General features: G+C 41.5%; 1 protein-coding gene across 1 annotated transcript; it reads left to right on the top strand.

Annotated features, from left to right (window-relative positions):
- Positions 1-108: 108 nt before the first annotated feature.
- On the top strand, positions 109-19,033 carry LOC127137551 (U11/U12 small nuclear ribonucleoprotein 31 kDa protein). The gene is made up of 2 exons (XM_051064010.1): positions 109-425; positions 18,742-19,033. Exons 1-2 carry the CDS (start codon positions 109-111, stop codon positions 19,031-19,033), a joined length of 609 nt encoding a protein of 202 aa, XP_050919967.1.
- Positions 19,034-20,459: the final 1,426 nt, after the last annotated feature.

Below are 20,459 nucleotides of genomic sequence, written 5' to 3'. Positions count from 1 at the left end.
CTCCACTCTCAGATTTCCTCTCTATAGATTAAAGAAGCATCGGAGAACTAATTCCGTCGCCGGAAACCGAACGCCGTTGCCGGAAACAAAAATCCTGAACCGAAAAAAATGTCAAGCAAGAAGAAACACAAACGAAAACACAGCGACATCGACGAAGACGACGACGTTTTCTACTACCGCTACTGCGCTTCGTCCTCAACCCCCAACACCACCACCGGCACCACATCCAATAATCAACCCCAATCAAAACCGAACAACAAAGGATCATCAATAGGAGGAACAGGTGAACCCTTAGCACCATCAAAATCGACGCTATACGTTTCTAATATAGATTACTCCCTAACAAACTCCGATCTCCATACGCTCTTCTCTACTTTCGGCCGCATCGCGCGTGTAACCGTTCTTAAAGACCGTCACACGCGCCTGTAATACCCCAAAATTTACCCTTCATTTTTTCTGGAAGCATACGCTTTACACCTCATGCATGCATTCATTTTTAGGTCATTTAACATTAGATACATTGCATTTCATCATGTCAATCAGAATTAGATCCAAGAAACTTAAATAAAAAAAAACGAATAAAAAAAAAGTTAAAAATAAATAAATAAATAAAATTAATTAAATAAATAAATAAAATATAACAAATTTTTTTGGACTTGGGTCTCCCTCATTTGAGCCCACTACCCACGAAAATCAGTCTATAAATACTGAAGTTTCAGTAGAGGAAAACACACTTGGAGTTACACTGGGGGATTCACTGGAGAAAGATTTTGAGAGAAGGAAACCTAGGAACTACTCTGCAGCGACCTTCAGGCAGCCCTGAGAAGTTCACTCCGCCTCACACAAACCCTAGTATTACTTTGCAGATCCGGCCGTACCATTCAATCTTAATCAATCTCTCCAATCAGGTTTGCCATATATCCATCATCTTTATGCCTTTAATTTGAATGCTCTAAATGTATGAGGTATTATGGGTGAATTTGATACCCTTTTGATGCATGTGTTTGACAAGAGGTTTAGGCCTCCTACCCTTGACTGCTTTTTGTGAATTTTGATGGAATTATTCATGTGGTTACATATTGATTTAGGGGCAACTCTTGGTTACCCTATTTTGTTTCTCTAACCTGTCTTTGTGTTGCCATGGCATTGTTTTCCCTGGATTTCACCTTGTTTGTCTAACCTTTCTGTTGAGTTTTCGTGAGGGCTCACATACTCTTGCAGGGATACCATCCGGAGGTTTATCCTGATTAATCGTATTGACTGATTTTCTTTGATGGTCTAGCTGGAGAGATCTCAGGGTTGCTAATCCTTTAATTGCTGTAACTTCGGATCTTTATCCGTGTGGTAATTTTTTCCTTTTCTCGTACTTTATCGCTTTCTTAGCTGGAAGACCTCGATAGGAGGCAATGTTTGAGCCCCTTGGTGGCATTTTACTTTGAGATACATGTTTTGTGTTTTGTATTCATATCCCCACATGTAGCGCGGTTCCTTCGTCAAGGGCTGTTTGTTTGCCCTCGAGCATCCCAAACCCTAAAACCCAAAGCAACACGTGTACTCCTTCTACTACAGGCGAGTAAGTCTCCAAAGGTCGAGCATCCGGTAGATTGCGTAGTGACGTCGTTCGTCCAAAACCCAATCCATAACCCCGTAGTTAGCCGAACTACGGCTTGCTCTGATTCTCATTCCAGATGAGATACGTAGGCATAAGACGCGATGTCTTAGCGAGCACACATCCCCCAACCCATAGGTCAGCCGAGCTACGAAGACTCTGATTCTCATATTCATATGAGATACGTATGCAGTGGATGTGACATCCGCGCGAGTCATTTCTCTTAAACCTTTTTAGTAAATAAACACATTAGGTAAACCCACACCCTTTAGACAAAAACCACAAAAGTGGATCCCGTAGAGTACTATGGATGCGTAGGGGTGCTAATACCTTCCCTTCGCATAACCGACTCCCGAACCCAAGATTTGGTTGCGAGACCCCGTCTTGTCCTTTCCTTTTTCAGGTTTACTTCGAGCGTTTCCTTTCCCTCCTTTGGGATGAATAACGCACGGTGGCGACTCTCCTGTCTTTTTCTTTCGCCGGTTGTTTTTTCGCGCACTGTATTTTTCAGGTTGCGACAGCTGGCGACTCTGCTGGGGACACTAAGAAGTTGACCTCTTGCTGGTCCATCTTCCCTAAGCGAGTCCCTCCTAGCTTTTGTGATTTCTTGTTCATTGGGTGTTCATGCTTTTGTACATTTATTTACTTACTTGCTTGCATTCATCTGTTGTATCTGTTGGAGCTGTTGTTTGTTTGTTGGGATGGGATGTTCTACGAGAGATAAGCCCATTACCCAGGCTTGAGTGTACACACAGGTTTTAGAGTGGATGATCATGAGGCTTGCGTGGCATGTTGCTACGTTAAGTCGTTCGTGAAGAACCACACCCAGACGAGGTTTCTTTTGGATATATTATGTCCTACGGATGTTCCGTAACGACATGATGTTCCTTTAGAAATCGTCGACTCTGGTGACCATTTCCCGAGAACTCAGTCGAGGCCTCTCCTCCGAGACGTGATTATGTTAGCTCTGGTGGGCGCATTCTCGCTGATCAATCCGAGGACCCCGAGACTGGGAACTTGCTTTAGGATGTCCTGTTGAGGGGAGTCAGTGGAGGTCTTTTATCCCGTAATAATGCCAAACCTTCAGTGGTAAACGTATTATTCGCGACTGAAGGGCTGAAGCTGACGAACTTCTGTTCTTAGAACCTACCAGTGAGGGGCGGGCTAAATTCAGGAAACCTTAACCTCCAACCAACCCGGTTTTCTGGAGCAGAGATCTGATCTTATATTATATTCTTCAGTGGGTTTTCTCTTCAGACAGTGTAACCCGACAGATGTTCAAGAAGATACAGCAATCCTGATTGACATACCACTGCATTGCATTCACATCATCACATCATTTTGCATTCATAATCATTCACACAGGTTTATCCATTTCTGTGGGGTTTATATCTTCTACTTGATTCTAGTCAGAATTTTCTTGGTTCTCATCAACGGCTTAGTCTTTTTTTTTACATCGTTTATCTATTGAGAGACTGGAATCAAGGGGATAGAATACCTTTGGAATTGATAAACATGTCATTGCATTTACATATTCATTAGCATGTCTTGCATAACAGGTACCTCCACATTGTTCTTAGTCTGTTTGGTGTTCCATCAACAAGATAGCTGACTCAGGCATTCACCGATACGATACCCGAAGGAATCAACTGGAATTCAGGTGCTGCTCCCGGTTGGGGGCGTCTGTTGGAATTACCAATGAAAGACGACAAGTTCGGGATTGGGTACCAGCCAGCTCTGACTTCTACAACTTCAACACTTCAGACACTTCAGGGGCCGATCACTTTCTCTAGTGCTGGCATCATTCAGTATGGTCAAGTCTCTGCGGTCAACAATGAAGATGGGGATAATGATTGCGACATCGACAACTGGGTGCGTCCGAGGATCCCAGGTGAAGTCATCAACAATTGGTCTTCTGAAGAGATTATCCAAGTCACTCTTCTTGAAGAGTAATTTTCTTTGTTTATTCATGCATATCCAAGTCTTACGTTCCACCCAGGGCGTAATGATTCATTGTAGGGCCCGTCTATGTGACACTTGCATTTTTATCATAAATAAAGGACGTATTTTTGCATTCAAATATTTCGTTCCCTGTCTTTCTATTTTTGCAATTTTTCAAAATAAAAAAAGATGGCAATGTTTTGTTTAGTTTCCACTTTTTTTTCACACTCATAAGCACATACCATCACTCATGCAGATGCACATCACCGGATCCTATTGATAACGTTTCTGCTACGGCTCGCTTCGACTTTGAAAATCCAATCTTTCAAGTTGAAGAAGAGGATGATGAAGACTGTGAACTCCCTGAAGAGCTTACCAGGTTATTAAAACAAGAGGAAAGGGTTATTCAACCACATCAAGAGTCTGTTGAAGTGATTAATCTCGACACCGAGGACGCCAAGAGAGAAATCAAGATAGGGGCTGCTTTAGAAGACAATGTGAAGAAAGGGCTGATTGAATTGCTGCAAGAATACGTTGACATCTTCGCCTGGTCTTATCAGAACATGTCTGGGCTGGACACAGACATCGTGGTACACCGCTTGCCTCTCAAAGAAGGTTGTCCTCCGGTCAAGCAGAAGCTCAGAAGAACAAGACCAGAGATGGCTGTCAAGATAAAGGAAGAAGTACAAAAGCAGTTGGATGCAGGGTTTCTAGCAGTCACAAATTATCCGCCATGGGTTGCAAACATCGTCCTAGTACCTAAGAAGGATGGAAAGGTACGGATGTGTGTCGACTACCGGGATTTGAACAAAGCTAGCCCTAAAGATGATTTCCCATTACCTCACATCGATGTTTTGGTGGATAATACAACTCAGTTCTCGGTATTCTCCTTCATGGATGGCTTTTCTGGCTATAACCAAATCAAGATGCCACCAGAAGACATGGAAAAGACAACTTTCATAACCCCATGGGGCACCTTCTGCTACAAGGTGATGCCGTTTGGTCTGAAAAATGCCGGAGCAACATATCAACGAGCTATGGTAACTCTGTTCCATGATATGATTCATCATGAAATCGAAGTTTATGTGGATGATATGATTTCCAAATCTCAGACAGAAGAGGAACATTTGGTGAATTTGCAGAAACTGTTTGAGCATTTGAGGAAATTCAAACTGAGACTTAACCCGAACAAGTGCACTTTCGGGGTGAGATCGGGAAAATTGTTGGGTTTTATCGTTAGCGGAAAAGGGATTGAGGTGGATCCCGACAAAGTAAAAGCGATACAGGAAATGCCAGAGCCAAGAACAGAGAAGCAAGTCCGTAGTTTCTTAGGGAGGTTGAACTACATTGCAAGGTTCATCTCTCACCTAACAACCACGTGTGAGCCAATTTTCAAATTGCTGAGGAAAGATCAGGCTATCAGGTGGAATGAAGATTGTCAAAGGGCTTTCGAGAAGATAAAAGAGTATCTACAGAAACCTCTGATCCTTATACCTCCAGTTCCTGGGAGACCTCTGATAATGTACCTATCAGTGACTGAGAACTCGATGGGGTGTGTATTGGGACAGCATGACGAGTCTGGTCGAAAAGAGCATGCCATATACTACCTTAGCAAAAAGTTTACCGACTGTGAAGTCAAATATTCGCAGCTTGAGAAAACTTGCTGTGCTTTGGCCTGGGCTGCTCGCCGACTGAGGCAGTATATGTTGAACCATACTACCTTGTTGATTTCTAAGATGGATCCAGTGAAATACATATTCGAGAAGCCAGCTCTCACCGGAAGGGTTGCCCGTTGGCAGATGATTTTAACAGAATATGATATCCAGTATACGTCACAGAAGGCCATCAAAGGTAGTATTCTGTCAGACTACCTTGCCGAGCAGCCGATTGATGATTATGAGCCGATGAAGTTTGAATTCCCTGATGAAGACATCATGTTCCTCAAGATGAAAGACTGTGAAGAGCCAGTTGTTGAGGAGGGACCTGATCCAAACGAAAAGTGGACTTTGTTGTTTGATGGGGCTGTCAATGCTAGAGGAAGCGGAATTGGCGCTGTCATTACTACTCCGAAAGGTGCCCACCTGCCTTTCACCGCTCGTTTGACTTTTGAGTGCACAAATAATGAAGCTGAGTACGAGGCATGTATCTTGGGTATTGAGCAAGCCATTGATCTGAGAATCAAGACTCTCAACATCTTCGGAGATTCAGCTCTGGTGATCAATCAAGTAAATGGTGATTGGAATACTCTCCAACCCACTCTGGTCCCCTACAGAGATTACACGAGAAGACTGTTGACTTTCTTCACAACAGTAAAATTGTATCATATACCTCGTGATGAGAACCATATGGTAGACGCACTTGCTACTCTATCCTCCATGATCAAGGTAATTCGTTGGAACCATGCTCCCAGGATCGATGTGATGCGCCTTGACAGGGCCGCGTATGTGTTTGCTGCTGAACTGGTAGTCGATGACAAGCCCTGGTATCACGATATCAAGTGCTTTCTGAAGAATCAAGAGTACCCTGCAGGGGCATCCAGCAATGACAGAAAGACTTTGAGAAGATTAGCAGGCAGCTTCTTCTTGAACAAAGACGATGTGTTGTATAAGAGGAACTTCGACATGGTTTTGCTCAGATGCGTGGACAGAGACGAGGCGGACATGTTAATGCAGGAAGTTCATGAAGGTTCCTTCGGTACTCATGCCGGCGTACATGCAATGGCTAAGAAATTGTTGAGAGCGGGTTATTATTGGATGACCATGGAATCAGATTGCTTCAAATATGCTCGGAAGTGTCATAAATGCCAGATTTATGCTGATAAGGTGCATGTGCCGCCAAATCCTCTGAATGTGATGAATTCGTCGTGGCCGTTTGCTATGTGGGGAATTGACATGATTGGAAAGATTGAGCCGACTGCTTCCAATGGGCATCGCTTCATCCTTGTTGCCATCGACTATTCACCAAGTGGGTCGAAGCAGCGTCGTTCGCGAATGTCACCAGACACGTGGTTGCCCGTTTCATCAAGAAAGAAATCATTTGTCGCTATGGGATTCCCGAAAGAATCATTACTGATAATGGTTCTAATCTCAACAACAAAATGATGAAGGAGTTGTGTCGAAACTTCAACATTCAGCATCACAATTCTTCCCCTTACCGCCCTAAGATGAACGACGCGGTTGAGGCGGCAAATAAGAACATAAAGAAGATTGTGCAGAAGATGGTCGTCACGTACAGAGATTGGCATGAGATGCTACCCTTCGCCTTGCATGGGTACCGTACTTCACTACGTACGTCGACCGGGGCAACCCCTTACTCCCTGGTGTATGGTATGGAAGCAGTCCTACCTGTTGAAGTGGAGATTCCTTCTCTAAGAGTCCTGTTGGATGTCAAGTTAGACGAAGCCGAATGGATTCGGACAAGGTTCAATGAGTTGAGTCTTATCGAAGAGAAGCGAATGGCAGCCATTTGTCATGGGCAGTTGTATCAGAGTCGGATGAAGAGAGCCTTTGATCAGAAAGTGCGTCCTCGTTGTTTCCAAGTCGGAGATTTAGTGTTGAAAAGGATCATTCCTCCTCAGACAGATCACAGGGGCAAGTGGACTCCTAACTATGATGGACCGTATATTGTCACCAAGGTTTTTGATGGTGGGGCCTTAATGCTTGCAACTATGGATGGTGAAAACTTCACTTCCCCTGTGAACTCAGACGCAGTTAAAAAATACTTCGCATAAAATAGACCCGCTGGACAGTAAAAAGAATAGTCCAGGCAAAAATGGGCATCCCGACGAACCAAGAAAATGAAAAGGTTCGGGCAAAAATTAGGGATTAAAAATGAAAATTGTTGGTGTAAGCCCTAGAGGCCAATACTTTTTGGTACTTGTATCGAATTAATAAAAGGCTTTTTCTTTATTATGATTGATTAATAAAGTCCCTAGAATAGATAGTCCGTTTAATGTATTAAGTGTGACTTAATCATGAGAACACATTAAACATAAGGGCGTTATTCTTAAAGTATCCGTAGTCGAGCTTTAGTGTGAAGTGGGATAACATTAAAGCATTAAGACTATTATGTTTGTAGACTGATGATCGCATCTCATGGATCATGGATAAAGAGTTATTAAGTCTTAAACATAGGTATGAATATTAAGAGTAATATTTATACCGGATTGACCCGCTATGAGAATACTATATAGAACGTTATGCAAAGTGTCATAAGTTATTCTCATGGTGATAATAGTGTATTCCACTCTTCGACCTGAAACCACTATGGATCCTAGGTGTAGAGTCGAGTGCTTTATTGCTGATCCAACGTTGTCCGTAACTGGATAACCATAAAGACAGTTGATGGGTACTCCACGAAGCATGTTGAGGGACATGAGTGACCTAGATGGAATTTGCCCATCCTGCATAACAGGATAAATGTCTACGGGCCCAATATTGAATTGGACAAGGATGACACAGTCTATACCTTGTGTTCAATATAGACATAAGGGCAAAAGGGTAATTATACACATAATTATTATCACAGATGGTTTTGTCAGATCACATGACATTTTCATGTCTTGGGTAGCAGTGATGTGTTGCTAGATACCGCTCACTGTTTATTATGTTAAATACGTGATTTAATATAATTGCCAACGCCGTGAAAACCTATAGGGTCACACACAAAGGACGGATTGATGAGAGATAGAGTAACTAAGGAATACCGTAAGGTACGGTGCCCTTAAGTGGATTATAGAACATCGTAAGGTACGGTGTACTTGAGTAGAATACGAAATATGGTAAGGTACCATGGGCTTAAGTGATTTTGGGCATATTATAAGATATGGGCCAAAATACACTTAAGTGGGCTTTTAGCTTGAAGCCCACACAAGTGGTTCTATAAATAGAACCCTTGTGCAGAAGCACAAAGTGCGGTTGCATTCTTTTCGTTTTCACTCTCTCTCTCTCTCACTCAAAAGCCTTCATTCGTACCAGCTAGCACTGAGATTGAAGGAAGCCGTTCGTGTGGACTGAGTAGAGACGTTGTCATCGTTCAACGTTCGTGATCGCTTTGTGGATCTGCATCAAAGGGTTTTGATCGTCACAAGAGATCCGCACCAAAGGTTTCAACCGTCACAAGAGGTAAATATTCTATCACTGATCATGACCATTCGTAAGGATCTCTAAAGGAGAAATTTTAATTTCCGCTGCGCTTTGGATCGCAATTCTCCTTCAGTGGTATCAGAGCCACTTACGAAACCATGAATCGGATAGGTGTTTAATTTCTGTATTAATATGATTAAAACACAGAATGAATCAATTAATTAAACGGGCAATTAATTTTGGCATCATGAGTGTACGAGTTGGATGATTGATGTTGACTATGCTTCGGAATCCGACTTTAGTATGGTGAAGCAGCGATACATCGATCGTTCATAGGTTACACAATTGAGACCGATCAACTTATATATGATATAAGTAATCCTAATGCAAAGTACGGTATATGTGATATACTGTTTTTGTTTCATTCATTCGAACACTAAATGATTGTTTTTCTTTGAGCGATCAATGGTCATTTGCTTCGGAATCCGACATTAGTATGGTGAAGCAATGACCTATTGATCAATCATACTGAATCAACAATCGAGGTGTGTTTGACGGTCTGAAATCGGCGCATTAGGGTTTGTGACGGCGCAAGGGTTGTGCCGTCAAAGAGTTGTGGGCTTTTGGAACACGTCTGTTGAATGTTTCAAAGTTTGTTACGTTAGACGTGTGACGCTCGTAACAGACCCATGACGGTCGTAACAAGCATGTGACGGTCGTCACGTGCTTTGTGACGGTCGTCACACTCACAGAATTCTAGGGGTTTCTGTTTTGACCTGTGACGGTCGTATCAACCCTGTGACGGTCGTAACACAACCTGTGACGGTCGTCACACTCACAGAGTCAAAATTTGGGGTTCCTGTTTTGTGATTACGCAAGGGTTGTGTTCATGCAAAACAATGTCCATTTCAAATGAATTGTTCATTAAAATTTTGGACAGGGGCGCTAACCCTCCAACCCCGCAAGGGCGCTGCCCCTTGACCCCGTCCGCTGATCGGTCAGCGGAACCACCGTCCGCTGACCGGGCAGCGGAACCCCCGGCTAACTCTGCGTAGTGTGATCGGTCGCCGAAATTTAATTTGGTTTTAATTAATTAAAGGAATTAAGATTAATAATAATAATAATGTGTTTATTATTGTTGCCTTGTTGTGATCAGTTATGGCCTTAGTCTTCCTTTATTTTGTTTTGGGTTTTTAAATACGACCTGCGTGTCGTGCCTCTCCTTTTGATCTCTTAATGTAAATTCTTTTCTCATCTCAATCCCTCGTATGTAAAACGAGTTTCTTCTGTAATGTAATGATATGAAGAAAAGAAGAATTCAATATTAAAGGAGGACAACCTTGAAGATCTTGCTTGGAGAAGCTTAGATCGTTATTAGGTTAGCTTAGGTTCTCTCATTGGCTTGGGAGAACAATTGCGCTAGGGGCCATAACTGTTTCATTGTGTATGTATGTTGATGCATGTGAATGTATGTGAGTGTATGTTGATGCATGTGAGAGACGATTTATATGATAAACAAGCCGGTGAGATCAGTATAATTGCAATTCCCTCAAAAATTAAATATTAAGTTTATGCTTTCCAAGTTTTAACACTCATCAAGACTAGTAATGGATAATGTAGGTTTCGCCTACGCGAGGTGCATGATCTATATATTAGTAAGGTGCGATGGGATAATTGTAATGTCCAACTGTTAAAACAATGGGTCAAACTTAACTAAACAAATTATAATAAGATTATATATGTTTTAGAAGCAAGAGTTGGGAATGATCCATATGATGGATTGGAATAAGGAGTTATTCACCCAACTGAAATTTCGAGAGTTGTATGAGATACAATTGGAAGGAGTTCCTACCTAAATAACCTAGTTTTGTGTAATCCGCCTACGCGGACTTAGAACGAAGTGAAATAGGGATCTCGACCCACTAGAAAATCTTCCAACGGGATTTTCCGAATCAAATGATGAGGGTCATTTGTTTTGAGTAAAATAGTGGGAGCATATTTGATTAAAGGCCTAATTAAATATGTCAATGATACTTATATTTTCTTAATCCTTATGTAGATAACCATGACAGCAAACACCTCTAACAACATCTTGCGATCAATCCTTGACAAGGAAAAATTGTCTGGGACAAATTTTCTGGATTGGCACCGAAACCTGAGGATTGTCCTCAAACATGATAAAAAGCTGTATGTCTTGGAGACACCTGTTCCTGAAGAGGAACCTCCTAGTTCTGCACCTAAGGCAGAAAGAGATGCTTATAAGAAGCATGTTGATGATGCCAATGAAACTGCTTGTCTCATGCTGGCTACTATGAACTCAGAATTGCAAAAGCAACATGAGAACATGTCAGCATTCGATATGATCGAACACCTGAAGTTGCTCTATCAAGAGCAAGCAAGGCATGAGAGGTTTGAAGTTTCAAAAGCCCTTTTTCAAAGCAAGTTAGCTGAGGGAGCCCCTGTAGGTCCCCATGTACTCAAGATGATTGGGTATGTGGAAAACCTTGAGAGATTGGGTTTTCCCCTCGAAAAGGAACTTGCAACTGATTAGATCTTGCAATCGTTGCCAGATAGTTTCAGTCAATTTGTCCTAAATTTCAATATGATTGATATGGAAAAATCTCTTCCTGAACTGCTCGCCATGTTAAGAACTGCCGAGCAGAATCTGAAGTCAAAAGGGAAGTCCATTCTGATGATCGGAAATGGAAAGAGACAGAACAAAAGGCCCACTAAGCATGGTGATAAAGGGAAGGGCAAGGAAGTTGCCAAACCCAAACCCACCGTTGATGCTTTGAAGCCTAATGGAGGCATAGCAAAAGAAGGCACCTGCTTCCATTGCGGTAAGACCGGACACTGGAAGAGAAACTGCCCAAAGTACCTGGAAGATAAGAAGAATGGAGTAGAGACTTCAACTTCAGGTATTTTTGTTATTAATTCATCTACTTCTGCATCATGGGTATTAGATACTGGATGCGGTTCTCACACTTGTACAAATGTGCAGGGGCTGAAAGGGAGTAGAGATTTGGCAAAAGGTGAAGTTGACCTACGAGTTGGCAATGGAGCAAAGGTTGCTACTTTAGCCGTAGGATCTTATTAACTTTACCTAGTGGTTTTATAATTCAGTTAGAGAACTGTTATTATGTATCTGCAATTATCAGGAATATTATTTCCATTTCTTGTTTGGACAAGTTTGGTTTTTCATTTATAATAAAGAACAATTGTTGCTCAATTTATTTGAATGATATATTCTATGCTACTGCACAAATGAGCAATGGACTATATGTCCTTGATCTCATAATGCCAACTTATAACATTAATACTAAAAGGATGAAACCTAATGAGTTAAATCCATGATGAGTCACGCCGATCTTCCAAACTCCATTTGCAGACATGCACTATTGACAACAGCTTACACACTTAACCGTATTCCATCCAAAAGGTTGATAAGACACCATATGAGATATGGAGTGGTAAGAAACCACATATGTCTTACATAAAGATTTGGGGTTGCAAAGTTTATGTGAAACGACAAGTTTTAACTAAGCTTGAGCCCAAATCTGACAAATGCTTATTTGTGGGGTATCCTAAAGAAACAAGAGGGTATTACTTCTACAATCCTTCAGAGGACAAAGTGTTTGTCGCTCGAACTTGAGTTTTCCTAGAAAGGGATTTTATTTCCAAAGGAATCAGTGGGAGGAAAGTAGAACTTGAAGAAATTCAAGAATCACAAAGTATCGATACACCTATGGAGGAATTAGAGCAGGAAACATAAATAGTTGTGTAAGAGCAATTTGCTCAAGTAGAACAAGACCATCGTAGGTCAGGCAGGATACGTCACCTGACTAAGATATATGGATATCTGATGTAGGTGATGTATTACTCATGGATCGAGGTGAGCCTGTGACCTACTCATGGAATCTTCGTTTTGATGAAACAGTGAAACTATATGGATTTGTTAAGAACGAAGATGAGCCTTGTGTCTACAAGAAGGTTAGTGGGAGCATGATCGTTTTCCTGGTATTATATGTAGATGACATATTACTCATTGGAAACGATATCCCTACCCTACAACAAGTAAAGTCTTGGTTAGGGAAATGCTTTTCTATGAAAGACGTAGGTGAAGCAGCCTATATATTAGGAATCAGAATCTATAGAGATAGATCACAAAACTGCTTGACCTAAGTCAAAGTACATACATAGACAAAGTGCTGAGACACTTTAATATGCATGATTCCAATGGTTATGTGTTTTGCTTAAATGGTGGCGCTGTGAGCTTGAAAAGTTCAAAGCAAGATACAGTTGCTGATTCTACTACTGAGGACGAGTATATTGCTGCCTTAAGTGCAGCAAAGGAAGTTGTTTGGATCAATAAACTTGGCATAGTCCCTAGCATTGTGGATCCCATTGGTCTCTATTATGATAACAATGGTGTTATCGCACAAGCTAAGGAGCCTAGATCTCACCAACGATCCAAATACATACTTAGGCGTTGTGTGAAAATATGTAAAGTACCTACACTTGACAATATAGCTGACCCACTGACAAAGCCTCTTGCGCAGCAGAAGCATGATGGCCATACTAGATCAATGGGCATAAGGGGTATGCCTGATTGGCTCTAGTGCTAGTGGGAGATTGTTGGTGTAAGCCCTAGAGGCCAATACTTTTTGGTACTTGTATCGAATTAATAAAAGGCTTTTTCTTTATTATGATTGATTAATAAAGTCCCTAGAATAGATAGTCCGTTTAATGTATTAAGTGTGACTTAATCATGAGAACACATTAAACATAAGGGCGTTATTCTTAAAGTATCTGTAGTCGAGCTTTAGTGTGAAGTGGGATAACATTAAAGCATTAAGACTATTATGTTTGTAGACTGATGATCACATCTCATGGATCATGGATAAAGAGTTATTAAGTCTTAAACATAGGTATGAATATTAAGAGTAATATTTATACCGAATTGACACGCTATGAGAATACTATATAGAACGTTATGCAAAGTGTCATAAGTTATTCTCATGGTGATAATAGTGTATTCCACTCTTCGACCTGAAACCACTATGGATCCTAGGTGTAGAGTCGAGTGCTTTATTGCTGATCCAACGTTGTCCGTAACTGGATAACCATAAAGACAGTTGATGGGTACTCCACGAAGCATGCTGAGGGACATGAGTGACCTAGATGGAATTTGCCCATCCTGCATAACAGGATAAATGTCTATGGGCCCAATATTGAACTGGACAAGGATGACACAGTCTATACCTTGTGTTCAATATAGACATAAGGGCAAAAGGGTAATTATACACATAATTATTATCACAGATGGTTTTGTCAGATCACATGACATTTTCGTGTCTTGGGTAGCAGTGATGTGTTGCTAGATACCGCTCACTGTTTATTATGTTAAATACGTGATTTAATATAATTGCCAACGCCGTGAAAACCTATAGGGTCACACACAAAGGACGGATTGATGAGAGATAGAGTAACTAAGGAATACCGTAAGGTACGGTGCCCTTAAGTGGATTATAGAACATCGTAAGGTACGGTGTACTTGAGTAGAATACGAAATATGGTAAGGTACCATGGGCTTAAGTGATTTTGGGCATATTATAAGATATGGGCCAAAATACACTTAAGTGGGCTTTTAGCTTGAAGCCCACACAAGTGGTTCTATAAATAGAACCCTTGTGCAGAAGCACAAAGTGCGGTTGCATTCTTTTCGTTTTCACTCTCTCTCTCTCACTCAAAAGCCTTCATTCGTACCAGCTAGCACTGAGATTGAAGGAAGCCGTTCGTGTGGACTGAGTAGAGACGTTGTCATCGTTCAACGTTCGTGATCGCTTTGTGGATCTGCATCAAAGGGTTTTGATCGTCACAAGAGATCCGCACCAAAGATTTCAACCGTCACAAGAGGTAAATATTCTATCACTGATCATGACCATTCGTAAGGATCTCTAAAGGAGAAATTTTAATTTCCGCTGCGCTTTGGGTCGCAATTCTCCTTCAAAAAGATCGTACACCCGGTAAGTTGAAAACCTGAAAAGGCAACTTAGGCAAAAATGGGTATCCCGGTGGATTGAAAACCCGAAAAGGGCGATCCAGGCAAAAGTTAGGGATTAAGCGAATGACTGCGTTCTGAGTTAGTTCTGAATCTCATCTCATGTCGATGACTGGAAAATTTCGAAAGGTAGGAAACAGTCCAATCACCTTTTCAGAAGGCTGATCATTTGGAGGATCTTGAAGACGGGCAAGTCATAGCAGAATTGGAACCCAATAGAAATCCATTTCACATTGCCATTAGATTAATTTCTATTTTTATCTTTTGTGCGATTACCTCTTTCCAGGGATTGCTTCCTAATGTAAATGCCTATTCAGAGGCCATTCAATCAATAAAATCATGTTATTCAGTATATCTCTGTTTTCATTTTCATTTTACTGTTTTGTTTGCAAAAATGACGTCCGAATTTTTGATAAACATTGCATCATGACACATAAAGGCTTTACAGGTACATGCTTAATAAACATTTAAAATTGCTGTAAATTTTAAGTGCTTTGGATCGCCTATCCAGAACAGATACCCTCGGGGCATTTCCTTAAAATCCCCTGCAGATGACCGTGAATATCTTCCCCAGTGAAGTCACCAACAGACGAATTCGGTATCTTATCCCTGCAAAGCTGATCAGAGTGTTGGATTCTTCAATCCCCAGCAGGTTCTCACCACCGTACTTCCCCAAGCAGTTGTTTCAGAATATACACTCCCCAGTAGAGTTGACAGTGCCAGATTGTATACCCCCAACGGAGTTGACAGTGCCAGACTGTATCTTCCCGGCAGAAGTGGATGCTCCTTAGAGTTCGAGGCCAGATCGATAATCCCAATGCCAGATCCATGGTTTCTTTCCTTGAAGCAGAACCTCGGTACCGTATCGGTGTTTGCTTCCCTTGCTGAGTCATCTCTCGCAAATCGTGGTTGCCAGAACCACTATCGCTTTCCCCAACAGCAGGTTTTCAGTGTCGTTCTCTCCCCAGTCAGAATCTCGGTATTTCGTCATTGCTAGAACACCGTGTGGCGGGTCATTTCCCCACAGAATTCTTTGCGCTGTGCATCTCCAACAGCCTTGCCAGGGTCCAGAAGATGGTGATCATTTCCCCAGTAGATCCCCTTGCCTCAGCTTGGCATTCTACCCAGCATTTCGCATCCCTGCATGTAGAATCATATTGCATTGCATCCTCCCAAATCGCGTAGCATTTCCATTTTCATGGAGCATTACGCCATTGAAAGATTCAAACATACGCATGTAAGCATAAAACATTCTCGGTATCCCAAGTGATAAGCTAGAAGTTGTTTCCAGTACTCAGACTGAAGATTGTTCATGACTTACCTTTGTTATCCCCAGCAAGTGTCATTGGCCCATTCGCCGCCTCTATTATCTTTCCCTATTTCTGCCGATGCTGACAGGCATGAAGTTTTTCCGGTATTCAGACCGAAGTGGCATTCAGGCCAGTTTTCCGGTATCCAGACCGAAGTGGCATTCAGGCCAGTTTTCCGGTATCCAGACCGAAGTGTCATTCAGGCCAATTTTCCGGTATCCAGACCGAAGTGGCATTCAGGCCAGTGTTCCGATGTTCAGATCGAAGAAGTTTCCGACGTTCAGGTCGATGCGACTTGTGGCATTCAGGCCAGTGTTCCGATATTCAGATCGAAGTGGCATTCAGGCCAGTTTTCCCGATATTCAGATCGAAGTGGCATTCAGGCCAAGTCTTTCCGATGTTCAGATCGAAGAAGTTTCCGACGTTTAGGTCGATGCGACCTGTGGCATTCAGGCCAGTGTTCCGATATTCAGATCGAAGTGGCATTCAGGCCAGTTTTCCCGATATTCAGATCGAAGTGGCATTCAGGCCAAGTCTTTCCGATGTTCAGATCGAAGAAGTTTCCGACGTTCAGGTCGATGCGACTTGTGGCATTCAGACCAGTGTTCCGATATTCAGATCGAAGTGGCATTCAGGCCAGTTTTCCCGATATTCAGATCGAAGTGGCATTCAGGCCAAGTCTTTCCGATGTTCAGATCGAAGAAGTTTCCGACGTTTAGGTCGATGCGACTTGTGGCATTCAGGCCAATTTTCCGATGTTCAGATCGAAGTCATTTCCAGTATTCAGACTAATGAGCGGCATTCAGGCCATGGTTATTTCTGTGTTACCATTTATTTTGGTATCCAAGTTAACATTCTTTTTCGGTATTTAGACCGACTCTCACCGTACCAGACGGATTCTTCTTTCAAGACTACCTCTTTGCCGATTCTGACAGACATTGTTACTTCACTTCACTTCAGTGCAAATTTTTGGACTTTTATTGTATTCAATCCCTTGATACCTCGAAAGTACGAAAGCAGCTGCCCTCTTCTTTCCGGGTCTCCAGTTGATTGAATAGGGGCAGCTGTAATACCCCAAAATTTACCCTTCATTTTTCCTAGAAGCATACGCTTTACACCTCATGCATGCATTCATTTTTAGGTCATTTAACATTAGATACATTGCATTTCATCATGTCAATCAGAATTAGATCCAAGAAACATAAAAAAAAAAACCAAAAAAAAAAAGTTAAAAATAAATAAATAAATAAAATATAACAAATTTTTTTGGACTTGGGTCTCCCTCATTTGAGCCCACTACCCACGAAAATCAGTCTATAAATACTGAAGTTTCAGTAGAGGAAAACACACTTGGAGTTACACCGGGGGATTCACTAGAGAAAGATTTTGAGAGAAGGAAACCTAGGAACTACTCTGCAGCGACCTTCAGGCAGCTCTGAGAAGTTCACTCCGCCTCACACAAACCCTAGTATTACTTTGCAGATCCGGCCGTACCATTCAATCTTAATCAATCTCTCCAATCAGGTTTGCCATATATCCATCATCTTTATGCCTTTAACTTGAATGCTCTAAATGTATGAGGTATTATGGGTGAATTTGATACCCTTTTGATGCATGTGTTTGACAAGAGGTTTAGGCCTCCTACCCTTGACTGCTTTTTGTGAATTTTGATGGAATTATTCATGTGGTTACATATTGATTTAGGGGCAACTCTTGGTTACCCTATTTTGTTTCTCTAACATGTCTTTGTGTTGCCATGGCATTGTTTTCCCTGGATTTCACCTTGTTTGTCTAACCTTTCTGTTGAGTTTTCGTGAGGGCTCACATACTCTTGCAGGGATACCATCCGGAGGTTTATCCTGATTAATCGTATTGACTGATTTTCTTTGATGGTCTAGCTGGAGAGATCTCAGGGTTGCTAATCCTTTAATTGTTGTAACTTTGGATCTTTATCCGTGTGGTAATTTTTTCCTTTTCTCGTACTTTATCGCTTTCTTAGCTGGAAGACCTCGATAGGAGGCAATGTTTGAGCCCCTTGGTGGCATTTTACTTTGAGATACATGTTTTGTGTTTCGTATTCATATCCCCACATGTAGCGCGGTTCCTTCGTCAAGGGCTGCCTGTTTGCCCTCGAGCATCCCAAACCCTAAAACCCAAAGCAACACGTGTACTCCTTCTACTACAGGCGAGTAAGTCTCCAAAGGTCGAGCATCCGGTAGATTGCATAGTGACGTCGTTCGTCCAAAACCCAATCCATAACCCCGTAGTTAGCCGAACTACGGCTTGCTCTGATTCTCATTCTAGATAAGATACGTAGGCATAAGACGCGATGTCTTAGCGAGCACACATCCCCCAACCCATAGGTCAGCCGAGCTACGAAGACTCTGATTCTCATATTCAGATGAGATACGTATGCAGTGGATGCGACATCTGCGCGAGTCATTTCTCTTAAACCTTTTTAGTAAATAAACACATTAGGTAAACCCACACCCTTTAGACAAAAACCACAAAAGTGGATCCCGTAGAGTACTATGGATGCGTAGGGGTGCTAATACATTCCCTTCGCATAACCGACTCCCGAACCCAAGATTTGGTTGCGAGACCCCGTCTTGTCCTTTCCTTTTTCAGGTTTACTTCGAGCGTTTCCTTTCCCTCCTTTGGGATGAATAACGCACGGTGGCGACTCTCCTGTCTTTTTCTTTCGCCGGTTGTTTTTTCGCGCACTGTATTTTTGAGGTTGCGACAGCGCCTGAGCCGCGGTGTCGCATTTGTCCAATTCGTTTCTCGTAATGACGCTCAACGCGTCGTGGCGGAGATGAATAAGAAGATTCTCAATGGAAGGACTCTAACTGCTTCTATTGTTGCTGATAATGGACGTGCTCCGGAGTTTATTCGTAAGCGCGTGTACAATATTAAGACTGCTTTGTGTTATGAGTGTGGGGGGCATGGTCATTTGTCGTATGAGTGTCCTAAGAATCAGTTGAGGCCGAGGCCGCTAAGAAGCCGCGGCGGGGATTTAGTGGGCTGAGGGATAGGGATGGGGAGGAGGAAGGTGATGATGAGGGGAAGAGGGTGGTCAGATTGCTGCGGAGCAGTTTGAGGATAATTGGGCTTCTGTTGTGGATGATGAAGCGGGTGAAAGGTTGTTGGGGAGAAACAGAAATGATGATGAGGGTTTGGACAACAACAAGACGAAGAAGAAAGGGAAGAAAGCTGGGTATTTCAGTGATGAGAGTGATCATGATGATGATGATTGATCATGACTATGTAGCATTGACACTTTAGATTGAAGGTGTATGTTTGGTATTCCGCATTACCGCATTATTCAACTAGTCAATGTCCTGTATGTCGTGTCTATATATGTGTCAGTGTTTCATAGATCTAAATGGCAATTTTTTGTTTTTATCAAGATATGGTGTAATTTTTGAAATTGTTTATATGTTGTTGGCTTGGTTGGATGTGTTTATGGTTTTGATCACAAGCACATGTTAGTTATTAGTTATTGTGGTAGTAATTGGTGATAGTGGTGGTGAATTGGTGATGAGCATTTTTGTGTATTCCATATTTTCATAGTTAATGAATGATGACAGACGAGTCTCTTATTTATCGGCTTAATTTAGCATTCAGTTTACCTGTAAAACAGAAAGGAAAAGCCTGTTCGTTATGTTTTTTATTTTGGTTCAGCTAAAACATGTAATGTAATCAAATTGTAACACCCTGATTTACTTTATGCACATCTTTTTATTATAATAAATAAGGTTTTTAATTACAGTTGTGGTGGTTATGTTATGATATTTGATATGTAGAATATTGTAGTCAGATATAGGTGGATTTGATGTAGTTGTTGAAATCTTGAAAAGCATAGGTTGTAGACTTGTAGGCACAATTACTGTCACGGTTCTTGTGGAAAGCAGTTTAAAACCATGATTCAAAATGCAGAACACAATTCTTATGCTCTGTTCCTTTCTAGCTTATGTGCCAAATTCTATCTAGTTAGCATGTCATAAGTTTCAGCTACTATGCACTACACTAAATGGGTTGTACTAAAGGAGAAATAGAGGAGCATAATACAATGAAGTTGTCATTTTTGCATAGTTGACGCAGAAAATAAAAGAGATTCCCTGTTGTAATAAGATTACAAGAAAATAGACTGGATCTGCCTATGCTTATTTTTTTGCCCTAAAGCTACCCTACCTAAATAAATTGGTGTATCTTCTGTTGAAGCAAAAGTTCTGCTATTTTCTGCAACCTGCTATTTTAGTATCCAGTTGAAAGTTGAAAATTGACGATCTTTGAATGATTGAATCTTGGTTATGAATGCATAGATGTTACTTTTCTAGGTTTTATTCCTTTTTATTTTTTAAATTGATAGAATTTTTTTATTTATCTTTTTAATTCATGTTTAGTACTCTAATTTAATGATGATTGATACTTTGTTATTAAGTTAACTGAAT

This window comes from Lathyrus oleraceus, chromosome 4 (genome assembly GCF_024323335.1).
Source record: "Lathyrus oleraceus cultivar Zhongwan6 chromosome 4, CAAS_Psat_ZW6_1.0, whole genome shotgun sequence".
NCBI classification, from domain to species: domain Eukaryota; kingdom Viridiplantae; phylum Streptophyta; class Magnoliopsida; order Fabales; family Fabaceae; genus Lathyrus; species Lathyrus oleraceus.
This window is presented reverse-complemented; position numbering and strand designations above follow the sequence as displayed.

What these genes read in the sequence shown, in the direction of transcription:
- LOC127137551 (XM_051064010.1), top strand. Translation starts at nt 109, where the DNA reads ATGTCAAGCAAGAAGAAACACAAACGAAAACACAGCGACATCGACGAA. An exon ending in AAAGACCGTCACACGCGCCT is followed by an intron (nt 426 to 18,741) that starts GTAATACCCCAA and finishes TGTATTTTTGAG; the next exon opens with GTTGCGACAGCGCCTGAGCC.